The sequence below is a fragment of the Gambusia affinis genome, linkage group LG03 (genome assembly GCF_019740435.1).
Source record: "Gambusia affinis linkage group LG03, SWU_Gaff_1.0, whole genome shotgun sequence".
In the NCBI taxonomy this organism is placed as follows: domain Eukaryota; kingdom Metazoa; phylum Chordata; class Actinopteri; order Cyprinodontiformes; family Poeciliidae; genus Gambusia; species Gambusia affinis.
The window spans coordinates 17,190,165-17,206,185 of NC_057870.1; the positions used below are offsets into that span (position 1 = coordinate 17,190,165).

The window sequence follows — 16,021 nt, forward strand, 5'->3', positions numbered from 1 at the left end:
ATTTGTAATTTGAGAACACAAAACACTATAAAAATGTGGATATTTCATTTCAAAAGCAAAACTGTTTTCATACTACATTTCCCATGAGGCTGTCTTGCGGTGCAACGTGAGTGATGGGTTCATAGATGAATCCCCGCATTGGCTGGGAGGGTTCAAACCACTACGCACATGCGCAGTACGATCGATACGTTGGTTGACATCTTGACTGTGTGGATACGCCAAGTGACCTCGGCCACTCAACTGCAGGTAAATATATCCTGTTTAAGAAGCCGCTGGAGTCATTTTAGATAGGTTAGGTATATCTCTCTACCTTTATTTGTTGTACTAACGTGTATTTTAACTGTAAAGGTAGCTAGCAGGACAGGTTGTATTGGGAAACCTCATATACCGAACAATAAAATGCTATTGTGACACTGACGTCTCGACAGGTTCAGCCTGTTAAGAAAACTTAGACCAGACAACAGCTTTGTCTATCAAAGTAGAATTTCATTTTTTGAAAATTTATAAACCTGGAGTTACTATGGAGAAAATATAGGTGTACGATTGTGTTTATTATGTAGGAAAGGTTTGAAAACATACTTTGTGTGTTAAAGTGCAATAGTACGCTCTTCCAGAGTTACGAACAGAAACGTATTCTGTCTCAGCTGTAAAATAAAGGAGAGTTTTAGTATGTTACACAGAGTTACTAAAGTCTTCCTACCCCTTTAAATTGGTCACATTTGGTTCTGGATTGGATTTAGAATCTGGATTTGGACTTGGACATTGTAATACATGAATATATACGTAGACTAGACAGATTTTATTGCCATTCAACTGTACATTTAAAAATGTACAAATTGAAAGAAATTTCGTTGCAAAGCTCCTATAATAATACATAAATAAATAAATAATAATAAAAGGATCAATATAAATGCATAAAATAAAAGATTAAACTAATGGGAGTTATCTATATCTATATATCTATATATAGATATATAGATATAGATATATATATATAAATATATATATTTAGATATTCATGTTTGTTTTCCATCACACGATGGCCAAGCAGCTGTAAATTGTGGTGTCACCTTACACATGCTTACCATCCCTCCTCTTTTTCAGTGTCTTTCTTCATGCCACTCTTCCATTTAGATACTATTTATAACTGTTCTACTAACACTCTCATATTTGAAATGTAAATCTCTCCAATTCCTCCTCTCCTCTTCTCTAAATAATGCTCTCTTTTATGTGCCCGGTTAGAAACAGCTGCAAACTGGCAGACTTTTGCTATGTTTGCATTTGTATCATATTCTTTCTGTTTTGGATTTTGGGAAGAAAATGTAAGATATTAAGAACTTGGGATGTTGCTTTGTTTAATTTAGTTCTGTCTTAAAACTTATTATTACAGCTTTATATCTGACCTATCTGCTAAGGGTGGGCATTTATTGTGTTGCTTTTCATTTATCATGATGAATTTCTTGTCATGATAAGAAATTCCTATTAATGCTGTTTTAATTGTGATTAAATTACACACAGGTGAACTCTAATCAATACATTAGCATGCCATTCTATTCAGATTTTTGTTTATTGTAGATGTGTTTTACTGTTTCCTTCTGATTCACAGTCATGTAGTACTTTGTGTTGGTCTAAAACTACAATAAAATATATTGAAATTAATGCTGCAAAATGAAGCACAGTTATATGTGCACCAATGCTTTTGGAAGGAAGGAGAAATTGTATCTCAGACCTTTATCAGAAGCCATTATGAAGATAAGTGAGGGCAGTTTGTTCAGAACTTAAAGTAACTTTAGCAAAAAAATAAGAAAACAGAGTTGAAACTTAATCATAGTTTGCCTTATTTAAGTGACGTTTTAATGGTCTATCAGACGTGCAGTTTACTGAAAACTACAGGCTTGCTGCTGTGCAGATATTAGAGCTGCTCATCCTAAATATTATTTACTTTGGCCCAGTAATAAATGAAGCTGTACCTTGCTGACTTGGTGTCTGTGCCGTTCTGACTGATTGTAGCCTCTTGTTAGGCTTTCATTACTTATGTTAGCTATAGTGCTTATGTAACCTTATATGAACACTGAACCTGACTACCTGATGTTTATCAGATTACACCTGCTGCGCACATTATCTGCTGGACGTTAATTAGATATGCTGCTGGACACTTGCAACCAGTGTGAGTTACTCAGAGTGGTGAGTAACTCTAGCGCAGCGTCTAGGAGCCGGACCAGAAAGCAGCTTCAGACGTTCTGCTTTCATGTTTTATTCTTCCTTTCTCCTTCTGATTGGACATTGAGGAATACCTCAGCTGACGTTTAATATCTCTCATCTTACAGGTTTCGACAGATCAGTTGTTATCCAGACATAAAGACATAAAGAATTTGCAGGTAGACTTCAGCTGCCAGCGCGATCATTTTCAAGAAGCACTGATACCAAGTTAGCAGCTGTCGCACCTCCACCAAACCTGCTTCTCTTCACACCTTTATACAAGCTCTCAGCATGTATCAGATTGTCCCAGGAGCTCCTGGAGAGCAGCATATGATTGACAGAGACCATGGCTCCCCGCGGAAAAAGAAATTCGGACAGGATAGCCGGCCGATGGTGCTGGCTGGTCTGCTGGGTGGTGCGCTGGTTCTGGTCGCTGTCATCGCCTGGTTCTATTATTTATTGTCTCTTCGTAAAGCCCATCTGCTGAAGGCTGAGTCGCTGGACCTGAAAAAAGATGGCTACATTATACGGAACCACGCAGGGGATGCTGTCTTCACCATGGCATTCAGGTAAGTCTGCAGTGTTTAATTATTCAACTGATTTTCATCTTCATTGGTTCTCTGGTCAATGATGACAGAACTAGTCCAAAATATGCTGATTTTGATTGTAAAATTAAGCATAGTTTACAAATGAATTTAATGGAGACTTTTAAATGTGACAGTATAAAAATAGTAGAGTGAGAAGATGGAGGAAGAACATTACCTTCTAAGTTTATTGAATGAAAAATGTGACATCAGCTAAAAAAAGACAGCAAAGAATGCCACACTCAATATAATCAGTAGTTAAGATATGGATATAATACAGTAAAATGCTCATGCTACTGGGTGAAAAGTTCAGTTAGATCTAAAATAGAACATCAACAGGGAATTATGGTTTCCATATTAATTGCATGTAGTTTTTTTTTGGTAATATCTAAATCAGAGACATTTGCTTAGGAGACTTTCTTCTCCAGCGGTGCCACCTGCTTATCTGGTTGTTATAAAGTCAACAAGTCGTTGCAATCAACTGGCCTTCCTTTATTAAAACCTTTTCCCAATTAATATTGTGTCATCTACCAATTTTGACTTTACCGTATTTTTAATTTGATCTGAATCTGATCATATGCCAATCATATGGTTGCTGTTGATACTGGCTTGTGTTTTGAGTGAGTTTGACAACAGTTGAACATTTAGCGCTTGTCAATTGGATCAGAACATTTCCAAAAATTCATTTTGGGTTCTGACCACTTTGTGCAGTGGTCAGTGTTTGTCAAAAATTGTCCAAGGAAGCAACAGTGGCTAATCAAAGAATGTTTTTTGACAGCCAATGCTTATTGATGCATGTAGTGAGGGAAGGCCAGCCAATTAAACAGATTAACTACTGTAGCTCATATTATTGAAAGAAATAATGTTGGGACTGATAGAAAGGTGTTAGAATAGTAAACAGTGCTCCACAATTTGTTGTATATGGGAGTGCTTAGCTTAAAGATGAGTCAGTATGCTTTTTCTTGTCATAATATTATTCCTCATGAAGGTATATGACCAAATTAAATTAATTGTCTTGGTCTGAATTTGATTCTGTACATAAATTGATAACTGGACCTTGTGAAGTTAAAGTATAGGCAGATGGACCAGGCAGTCTGAAACAAAAGTGAAAAGGGGAACTGCTATGAAATTTTAGGATTCAGCAATGAACCAAGAATAAATATCGGTAGGGAAAAGAACTACGGTCACCTCTTATGGAGTGACTAGACGTGTTTGCTTGTTCAGTGTTTTTGGTTGCTCGTGCTGAGCGGCTGACAGTCTGCAGTTTGTGAGTTAGAGATGGGAAACCAGATGAGACAGACACATGACTGCCCCCTGAGGGAAGACCGTTTTAGTCATGAACCAATATCTGCAGAGGTCATATCAACAGAAATAGCCTATAGCTGGGGCTTTGTAGTCTATCTCCAGCTAGTTTGGATTTCAGCTGCTTAATGACTTGCTTAATCTGTACTGTGAATAACTTCCCCTATTGTGTCGTGTGTCCTCTCTGTCCATGCATTGTTCTAGGTCTGGCACTCTAGATCTGGACTCCTGCACAAAGGAGGGACATATTCTCAGCTGTACTCGGTCAGAAACTGGCAAGCTGAACTTTTTCATCCAGACAGTCAGAGAAAAGGACACGGTAATGTGTTATCGCATTCGCTGGGAGGAGCTGCTGGATGTAAACTCTGTGGAACATGCAATGGCCTGCAATGACTCTCACTGGTACGGAGGAGCAGAGATGGCAACACAGTACTGGCCTATGAGAAACCAAGGGGAAGAGGAACCGTCTCCTTTCATCACCAGCGATGTTTACTCCAATCGAAATGCATTTGGGGGAATCCTCGAGCGTTACTGGCTGTCTTCCAATGCAACCGCAATAAAGATTAATGACTCTGTCCCTTTTCATTTGGGCTGGTCAGAGAAGAACAGGACTCTCAGATTTGTGGCCCGATACAAGGGCTCTCCTTTTAAACCACCGGTGGGACATTCGGGCTTCCCTGTGCTCAGCTACAGGGTCTGTGTGGGACTGGATGTCACATCACTCCACAAATACATGGTAAGTATGCGTGCATACATGGAGAGAACAGAAAGTTATTTTCTGACAAAACCTTAATTGTACTTATGTGTTAGGAAGAGCTTTTAAAGATTATTAGTGGCTTAAAATCTAAAATATTTGTACAAATAAACTCTACAGTTTGTCCTTGATAAATGCTGCTGCTGATGGTGGTGGGCATTTATTATATCATTTATCATGTGATTCTTAAAAATCTAAATTCTTCTGTCATTGTCATGATAATTTCCTATTAGTGATGTTTAAAACCCCCCAAAACTGTCATGATTGTTGGGATTAATAGTTTTACTATTTTCTCCACTGTTTGTTCAATGAAAGCATCAATAAATACCAAAACATTTACTACTAGTAACACACTAGTAACTGCATTGATTCCATATCTGTTCCATGGATATGGAATCAATGCTTGGATATGCATTATCCATGCATTGATTCCATGGTTATCCATGGAATAAATGCATATCCCTGGTTTTATGGTCTTCTGAAATGTTTAAATGGTATGACAAAAATATTATCTTTGAAACGATTCATTTTTAAAACCTTGTTATGCCTTGAAGCCATTAATATAATGTATAAATATATACAAAATATAATCAAAAAGCTAGTTTACATTACATGTCCTCTGTCAGTATACCAGGTACACAAAATTAGCATTTATTTCAAACAAAAAGAAAAGAGTGTGATATTAAATGTTGTTAAACACTTTATGTTCTGTGTGTTGTTTTGTTCTGTCAGGTGCGTCGATACTTCCCAAAGCCCATCAACGTTCCATCCCATGAAGTGTTCAGAAAGCCGGTGTGGTCCACTAGGGCTTTTCATAAGTCAGCTGTAACTCAGGAGAAGCTGCTGCGCTACGCATCAGACATCATTAAATATGGCTTTAAGTGGTCCCATCTGGAGCTGGATGACCGCTACACCACTGACTATGGAGAGTTTGACTTTGACCCCCAGAAGTTCCCCAATGCCAGCGGTATGTTTGAGAAACTCAGAAAAGACGGGTTTCAGGTGACGCTATGGACACATCCTTTTATCAACTACGACTCCATAAATTTCGGAGTTGCTCTGGAGAAAGGACTGTTTGTCCAGGAGCCAAGCGGAGATCTGCCTGCCCTGGTCCGATGGTGGAACGGGATTGGAGGCATCTTGGACTTTACAAACCCAGAAGCTTCTAAATGGTTCTTGTCACAATTAAATTCCCTCAAAAGGCGCTATAATGTGACGTCGTTCAAGTTTGACGCAGGGGAAACGAGCTACCTCCCTCGTCAGTTTAGCACTATGGTCCCTCTGTCTGACCCCTCCATCTTCACCCGGCGCTACTCCGAGATGGCCATACCTTTCAGTTCACGTGCTGAGCTCCGTGTGGGTTACCAGAGTCAGAATATCTCCTGTTTCTTCAGGATCATTAACAGAGATTCAGTTTGGGGATATGAGCTTGGCCTCAAGTCCATCATCCCCACTGTTCTGACTATAAGCATTCTGGGATACCAGTTTGTCTTACCAGACATGATAGGAGGAAATGCTTACCCCAACCGCACTGCAGGTAGGAAATACCAGAACCTAGATGTTTTAATCTGAATTTTTAAAGGTCTTGATAATCCTGCTCTATTTCAGGTTTGATAAATGAAACACATGCTCTGCCAGACAAAGAGCTGTACATCCGATGGTTGGAGCTGTCCGCTTTTATGCCTGCCATGCAGTTCTCCATACCACCGTGGGCTTATGACAATGAGGTGAGCATGTACAAGACATATCTCACAATTGGAGTAAGTCTGCTGTGTTCTTTGGTCTTCATGATGCTGTTTGTTCACTAATGTTAACCTCTGAGGCCTTCTCAGCACAGCTGTTTCAAAAACATTAATTACACACACAAGTGTGCTGCATTTACTAATCAGTTGTATTTGGAGGCAAATATGTACTCTGGATTTTATTTTCTTGCATCAGAGTAAAGAGAACTATATAAATGCATGTCACACTTTGCACATTTGTGTGTGTAAAAAATGTTGAAAACCATTGTGTAATCAAATTTTCCTTTGCACAATTATGCATCACTTTGTGATGGTCTGTCACATAAAATCCGTGTAAAATGCAACATATTTTAAAATATCAAGGACTATAAATACTGATTGGTTTTTATGCTTAAAGTACATTAAATACATTTGCCAAATAAAGAAATAATTAATTGATTATTCATATTCAGAGAAGAATTTATTTCCTTTGAGCAGTTTTCAATATTACCACAAGAGGGCGCCAACATATTTCTTTAAATAGGAGGATTTTTGTCTCAAAACCAAACAGTATATATAGAAACCCACAATGGTTTCAGTATTTTTTCTTTCTGTCTTGTAGACAATTTGCTATTGTTATAAAGTAAAAAAAAAATAGTTGTTAGAATGCTGTTTATCTGAGGCCAATTGTTCAAATTTTCAATGTGTCACTTCTCATGTCCTTCCTATCACAACCAAAGATTTGACTTTAATCCCAAATTGTTGTTTTATTAACTGAAACCCTTCCTTCCTGGTCAGATATTAAGCTGGAATGCAACCACCAATGAAATTTCCCATGTTCATGCAAAATATAAATGCATGAGTGCTTGATATTTTGTTGTTTGTGCTCTTTTGTGATGCTAAAACACAATTTATTAATCTCCAGGTGGTTCAGATTGCACGGAAGTTCTCAGAACTCCATGAAACCGAGGTGGCTCCAAGGATTCTTGAGCTGGCAGGGGAAGTTGTTGGTACTGGAGACCCCATCATAAGGCCTCTGTGGTGGATCGCCAAAGACGACAAGGCAGCCTTTAAGATCGACTCCCAGTTTCTGATTGGGGATGATCTTTTGGTGGCTCCAGTGTTGGAGCCAGGAAAACAAGAGAGGGACATTTACCTCCCAGCAGGCAACTGGAAAGGCAAAAAAGGAACGTACAAAGGTCCCATGTACCTCACTGACTACCCTGTGGGTCTGGATGAGTTAGCTTACTTTTTATGGGTTGAGACATAAAAAAATAACTTTACATAAGGTTGCACTGACAGATGCACTGTATCTTCAGCTCATAAGCCAGTAAATGACAGAGAATGTTTGCTTTCTAAAGGGAAAGTTCACATTTTGGTGGATGTTGAGTCTCTGCCTCCAACAAGCTGCTCCTCTTTGCCTAAATAAATAATTTCCCTTTTTGTAGAGATGCACCAATCAGATCTTTACTGACCAACACAGATCTCTGATTTTCTTTGATACATTACATTTTTCCCCAAGATCTTTTAACACGTAGAAAAAAAACATATCATGTTAGAAAACTTAATTCAGGTCCAGAACTCCAATGAATATTATGTTGAACACTCACCACTAGTTAAAAATGTGTGACCAGTCACAGAAAAAAAAAACTGTTCTGTCTAGAATATGTGCAAAAGAAGAAGCTAAAACTGTCAAATTTGACCTGAAGAAAATAATTTCATTTTTCTTTCTTGCAACTCTGAGAGTGGGAACTAATTTCTCTGCTCATGTGGAATATGTATGAGCCTTTAATCTCATTTCCCTTGTCATACATAAATACAGCATGCAATTTAATTGCATCAGGACTCAAAACATCAGGACTGTCAGCGTCCTGATGTTTTGAAGAAAGTAAAATAAAATGCCAGTAAAATTACATCCTTTGTCAGGAGAACACTTTGAATCCACATTCTTAATCCCAGTATGCATACACTATTCAGATGTGGATCTTTAGCTTTTATGAATATAAAGAAAATCAGAATCTGCTTTGCAAAAAACTTATCAGAGCCAATCAAGCCAGATATGGTGATAGATTTGTGCATCTCGTTTTTAGTTTTCTTTGCATTTTTATTCCAAACCTCATCCTTGTGTGCCTTCCATCAAGTGAATCCTTGATAGTGCCATAACTAAAGCCTTCCTTTGTAGTGCAAAAAGCTAATCCTCAATGCCTACGACCATCAGCTTCGGATGACATGCAAATAGGATTAGTGTTTTTTTTACTCTGTGAAGTACAGTGTAAACTAAAATACAGGGCAGCTCAGATACCTGTGCCATAAGGAAAGCATCTGCTGGGGGCTTTTCTGGATGCTTTTCTGGACCCTGACTTGGGCTTTTGGACCTCTGGTAAAAGTGTTTGTCTGAACTTGCCAACTTTTCAACTGCCCAAGTTAACACACATAAACTCACATTTTTGATTTCTGCACTTTATTGTAATTTCACGTGACAATAACAAACAGTTTAAGGAGAAATCCTTTCATTCTAGGTACTTGTAAGCAAATTGCAAATTCCTTACAGACTGGTGATTCCTGACCTATTGAGTCATTTTACTTTCAAAATTGCACAAGCTAAATTTATTGCTCAGGGTGCCATTAATGTTGAGATGTTCTTTATTTTCAGTAGCAGATTTATTATAAACTATTATTTTTTTATGATGCCATATTTTTCCTGTTCTTCACATTTGCTTTGTAGTTTTTCTTTTATCCTTATCTCTGCTTTGTAAAGTAAGTAGCAAAGTCTTGATTCAATTCAGTACACGCTGAAATGCTTGAAGCCACGTCTTTGCAAATGCATGAACTATTCTGCACTTACAGTGATTGCTAGCATGACACAAAAGCACAAAGATGTTTAAATTATCTGGATGTAGCACTCTTTAATATATTGATATGTCATGAGGTTTGTCTTCAGACTGGTTTTGCTTTCTAGCTTTCTAGCAAGTGAAAAGATGACAGCAGAATGTAAAATGTTACCTTTGCAGAGATTTGAATCACACAAAGGCTTTTTAAAGGGAACTCTAAATGCTCTGAATTATTTCTGACATGTTTATTGAAATTAACCCAGGGACCTCCAGTGTGACATTAGAGTTCTTTCAAGGCTTAAAGGGGGATTTTTTTTTTTATTTTGTTTTATTGGTAACCTTTTTGGATGCTGCACATAAACACTTGATATTTAAAGTGCGAGTGCCAAACAATATGAACAATGCATTATTAATGCAGTGCATGTATGTTTGAAGTGTCCCAGAGAACTGTGCATTCCTCACAATGATTCTGTATGGATTTCCTAATATTCTGTAGGTTTGAATGAATATGAATGCTCTGCAACATTGTACCATATTGTAATTATAGTATTCATACGTAATATTTTTAACAAGGTTGTATGTGTAAAAAATGATTTTTTGTTCTCACACTCCCTATAGTGTTTGGCTGATAAATCTATGCATGCAGGGTTTTTCATTTGATTATTGACTTTCTTTATTTCAACTTCTTTGATTGAATGGACTGCATGACATGTGATTCCAGCACAATCTCACAGTTATGTTCCTCTTCCAGTATGAGGAACACTTCCTTTTTCAGTATTAAACTCAATTTAATTTTAGGTTTAAGTCATGCGATATGTTAAAAACAAACACATTTGGTTTGCCACTGTTATTATTTTGCTGCTGTGTTAAAATATTTTTGGGCACAATCTAACTTTATTGTGTTGATTTTGACTTGATTTGTTTCACTAATAAATATAATACATTTTAACCATTGTTTGTGTCTCTAGTCACTGCTATTGTTACAATGTTTAAGAGAATATAACCCTACTTCACTATGTTACACACAGAAAGCAATAAATCTGCTGCAGTGAAACAAATATGTTGAAAAAGAAAATCAAGAGCTACTAATGATTTGGTAAATAATTAAGGATTAGACAATATGTCAAGAAATGTTTGATATCAGAGACTGAAAAAGGAAATGCCTTCCAATATTACAGGTTCAGTGAGCAAAACGGTCTCAAGCTTCTGTGAACAATAGAGTTTCTTCTTTCCTCTAACAGGGAAGTTATTGACAGTGCAACATCTAACTACCTTATTTTAATTTACATTGATGTGATTCTTGAATCCAATGATATAGATTCCCAGTCACACCTGAGATGACTGCTCTTCGTACTTAAACAAGTGGCAACTGGGTTCCATCTCTTGTTTCTTTCGGAAGTTTCAACTCATCCAAAAAGCTTCTTCAGGTCTAAACATTGGTTGGAAATATCAGGTGTATATTTGTAGTCAGAACAGTTTCTGACATCCATCAAACCAGAAATGGTTACAAAGTGAACTGCAGATAGATACATTATCCACAAATGGAAAAGAACAGTAGACCCACCCAAGAGTGGCAGTGTAAATAAATGAATAACCTTTACTTCAACAGGAAAATCCCACTGAGATTAAAAATCTTTTTTTCCAAGACAATCCTGGCCAAGAATGCATACTGCACACTGAGTTTACAGATTTATGAGATCTGGATCTACATGGAGTTTTACTTGGTTAAATAAAGGAAATGAACAATTTTAGAACAAATTAGCTCAATTGAATTAAGTTAATCTATATTACACCAATTTTACAACGGATGTCACCTCAACGGAAACTTTTGAACAAAGATTGATTAAAAAATTTTCTATTAAAAGAAGCTTTCTGGTGCTGTGGTGGCGCAGGGGCAAAGCACAACCCCCATATTGAGGCCTTAGTCCTCGTGGCGGTGGTCACAGGTTCGATTCCCAGCCTGGCGACATTTACCACATGTCTTCCCCCTCTCTGATTACCCCGTTTCCTGTCCAGCTACTTTCAAATAAAGGCCACTAGAGCCAACAAAACCTTTTAAAAAAGAAGCTTGCAGCATTCATTCCTCCTGGACCAACGTGTTGCCACAAGTTGTTGCTTGCATTGCATTGCTGACTTTGAAACTGTCCCTCATACCAGCCACACTTTCAGTGATAATGGAAAGGGAAACTTCCAGCAGAACCTAGCTGGATATGAGAAGCCATTTCTCACAAACAACAAGCCTCAACTTCTTTAGTGGATTCCTGTGCAGTGAGTGTGCACAGAGGGCATTGCAGTAGAGCACATCATATAAAAACTCGCCATGCAAGTTTAAGATCTGAGATATTCTGGTTCTTTCACACCTGCAACATCTAACTACCTTATTTTAATTTACATTGATGTGATTCTTGAATCCAATGACATAGATTCCCAGTCACACCTGAGATGACTGCTCTTCGTACTTAAACAAGTGGCAACTGGGTTCCATCTCTTGTTTCTTTCGGAAGTTTCAACTCATCAAAAAAGCTTCTTCAGGTCTAAACATTGGTTGGAAATATCAGGTGTATATTTGTAGTCAGAACAGTTTCTGACATCCATCAAACCAGAAATGGTTACAAAGTGAACTGCAGATAGATACATTATCCACAAATGGAAAAGAACAGTAGACCCACCCAAGAGTGGCAGTGTAAATAAATGAATAACCTTTACTTCAACAGGAAAATCCCACTGAGATTAAAAATCTTTTTTTCCACTGCTTAGTTACTGCTGGATTCTAACATATGTCTGACATAGTTTTAATAACAATAAATAAATACATGAATAAATAAATAATAAATAAAATGTGCGCATTACTAAAAACAGGAACCTGACAACTAAAAGATAAATATTAACATATTAAAAATGTTAACTAATATTGGAAATTTCATGAAGCTTCAATAAATTTGATAATAATTTGAGCACAGAAAAACAAGAAAAGCAGACAGAAAATTTGTGACTAACTGAAAATCAGATAAATATTTATGTTTCTGTTTGTGCTGCTTTGGTTGATGAAAATTATTGTGATTATGAGAACAAACAAACTGTACTCAAGCACTGAGTAACTGATGAAGTTATTAATTATTTAATAAATAATAATTAGAAAAGATGTCTACTGCTATAAAATAAAATATTAAAGGAAACTGATTTAAATAACTGGTTACTTCAAACTGATGAATGTCATCAATTGTCAAAATTTTCATGGATAAATGGTAACTGAAATGTAAAATGAATAAAATGAGAAATGAATAAACATTAGTGAAAATTTTGATTTATTAAACCAAAAGTCAAGAAAATAAACCTTAAAATGAATAATTGTTAGATGATGCTTAAAAATTTTAAACGTAAACAAAGAAATTTTCAGATCCTTTTTTGTTTTTTTAGATGAAAACCATGTGTAATCAACAGAATAAGAAACAAACACCCTCGAAAATATGCAAATCAGTGTTATTGTCAAAAATTCAGTAGAAGTACTATGTAATTATTCTAGAAAATTCATTAGAATTCAGTAGTATTGAGTTGTAATGCGATCTACAAAGTTTAATCAAGGCAATGTCTTCTAGCACACTATCAATGTTGCACCAGTTTGAATTGCACAATAAAGTGAAATTAATGAGTTAAAGGAGTAAATTTTAAAATAAATATTAGAAATTGAAGCCGGCATTTGAAATCTGTTTCTTATATTATTATTATTAATTTTTAAAAAAAATTAGTGAAACGTGAACAAACAATAAAATGTAAATAGAATACAATGTGAGGTTAATACTGTGAATGCCGGTAAACTATAAATTGAATAATGCAAGATGAATAAAATGTTAGTCAATATGAAAGCTTGGATGAGCCAAAACTTAATGAGAATAAGATAAATGATTAAATGTTAGATATAACACTGACAAATAAAATCCTAAATAAAGTATTGTTAAGATCCCTTTTAGTACTCGAGAGGTGAAATCTTTAAGTTCGAAATATGAAAGTAGTTAGTGGTCATAAAGGGATACAAACTTACCATCTGAAAAGAAATATGTTTAGTGAACAAAATGAAAACACATTTTAAACTTGGCAATCAATGTTTTAGATAAAAATTCAGTCTTAACACAATGCAATGATACTGGCCAAATCTTAAGAAGTCAACAGGATTAATTTGTTTTAATGAGCTCTGCAAACTTAATTCAAAATTGTGTCGTCTAGTATCTGTTGATGTCAACCAGTTTCTACGTGTGTCCAGATGCCTCATTTTCATCGAGGCACACCGAGAAAGGATTGGACTTTTACATTTAAAATCTGGAAAGTTGCAGCTCCACAGTTGCGCTGCTCTTGACCTGTGAAAAGATGCTGTGATTCAGAGGTTGTTGTTCACCTACCATGATGACATGGGCTCTAAGTCTCACCATAACACAGACACCTGTCACACCTGTCTATATTCTTTCAATTAGTTTATTACCCCTGCATAGATAAAATATCCCATCTCTAGCCTATTAAGTGCTCTGGGAATTTGATGTTACACCAACTGTCACGGATCCGGCCCACACTGCGGTTACCTGTTGTAAAATTGAAACAGACATAGTTATCTGTGACTGGAATAGCGGGCACCATCCGGGCTCCGCTGTTGATTACTGGAAATAAAGCTGTTAAAGTGTCACATCCAGAGGGCTGTTTAAACATATTCATAGTCATATTAAGCATGCAGTTAAAACCCCAAATGTCAGATGGAATCAAAGAAGCAGGTTCAGTATAGATTCTGGGTCGTCCAGCTGTGCAGGCCACACAGTTAGACATTTGATATTATCGTGCTGTTGCAGTTAATCAGTCTAACCACAAGTTGGTTTCTGTGTAATGTATCGACCCAATTTAATTTTGTTTGTGCACAAACCTTAGCCAATTTTGTTTTAAATTTTGATTCATTCATTCTGCTTTGCCTTGGGTTGTAATGATTGATTAGACATTTTATGATGATTTCACTATCTTCTGCTGTTGCTGGCCAGGCTTCAGGCCATCCTGTGGAAGCATCAACACAAATCAGCAAATATCTTTTGTCTTGCAACGTGTTTATTATGTCAGTAGAATTTAACACAATCTCTTTTCCTGGACATAGGATTGGAGGAAACTGTCCCTGATGTGGATTAAAAGTTTTCTTAGGATTCAACTGTTCGCACACCGAACAATTTTTCACAAAATGTTTCACCATGTGGATCATTTGAGGTGCCACCACTCTTTAAGATTGTGCATCATCTGTTTTGTCCCAACATATCCAACCCCGTGAGCTTCTTGGAGCAGCTCTTGTATTTTCCCAGGAGGCAGAATTAACCTGCCATCTGGGCCCCTCCAGCACCCATTTGTTTCACGTTTTTCTCTTCAGGTGGTGCCCCCTTTTGGCATCTCACCACCTCTTCCAGGCTCTTAATCCTTGTGTGTTGCTTCTGAAACAACAACCATCTGTAAAGAACTGTCTCACCTCTGGTCCCAGCAGAGAAGCTGCTGAAGTTCTGGTGTTACCTTGTCTGTCTTTGCCACCAGGTCTGCACACACGTGTGGTTCTCCTTCTGAAAAACAGTCTGCCATATTTATGTCTTGGTGTGTGAATGAAATGTTTGGAGCTTTCAGGACTTTGGAAAGTGTTTGTTGTCTCGACGCTGTCATGGTGAAACTCAGTGAATGTCCCATGACTATGTGTTCAGTTTTTGTATCAGGTATCCCAGCTGCCTTTTGCGTACAAGGGTGATGCCCTTTTCCTCCCCCTTTTTTTGAAACAAAACACCTTTAACAGCCAGTTTTGTTACAGAAACATCCAAAAAGAACTGTAGTGTAGTCAGGGATGGAGAGCTCTGCAGCTGACGCCATGTGTTGTTTGAGAGAGGCAAAAGCTTGTTCAATGGGGACATGCCAGTCGTTCCTGCTGAAATTATTCTACCCAGAAACATAACCTGTTTTCGTGCAATTTGTTTTTACTGACCTTAAAACCTGTTTGACGCAGGCGCTGCAAAACCAGAGAGGTGGCTTTAACGCAGGTCTCCGTAGTTGGTGCAGCAAGCAAAAGGTCTAGTGGGCAGTCCTGCAAAATATCTTGCAAAACCTGATTAAACTAAAATCGATTCTATTATGAGGGGACAGTCAATGTTAAAAATATTTATGTGCATTTATGTTAATTTATTTTAACTAAACAATTTAGAAAGTTAAACCCATAACTAAAGTCTTTAATTCTAGTAATGATAATAATTTTATGCTCACAGTTAATGAAAATATGGCAGATTAAATTGGAATATCTTACCAAACAATAGAAAGAAAACTATTTAATTAAGAAATGTAGGCATGCTAGGAAATATGTTTAAAGATTGTTAATTTTACAAACAAGGAGCCTCATCAGAATGTCTAAGGTCACTAATTTATGGAAAATTGCAGTACATTTTACTTTAAGATTTATTATGTGATCAGACCCTGAATGACAGATATTACATGTGTAAAGACTATGGGAGGAAAACAAACTTAGTGCTGCTGTGGCAATCAAATCTGTGGCTGCCAGGGAACGTTTCATCATCACGCCCAAAAGGGAGGTGCCATCAGGAAAAGCAACAATTATTCCATCAGCCGAGCACATGATTG

The 16,021-nt window shown here is 37.0% G+C and overlaps 1 protein-coding gene across 1 annotated transcript; it reads left to right on the forward strand.

Annotated features, from left to right (window-relative positions):
• Positions 1 to 143: 143 nt before the first annotated feature.
• Positions 144 to 10,344, forward strand: LOC122826849 (myogenesis-regulating glycosidase-like). Its single transcript, XM_044109173.1, has 6 exons — positions 144 to 246; positions 2,328 to 2,768; positions 4,290 to 4,821; positions 5,572 to 6,376; positions 6,448 to 6,566; positions 7,486 to 10,344. The coding sequence occupies exons 2-6, from the start codon at positions 2,491 to 2,493 to the stop codon at positions 7,828 to 7,830; spliced, it is 2,079 nt and encodes a 692-aa protein (XP_043965108.1). The 5' UTR covers positions 144 to 246; positions 2,328 to 2,490; the 3' UTR covers positions 7,831 to 10,344.
• Positions 10,345 to 16,021: the final 5,677 nt, after the last annotated feature.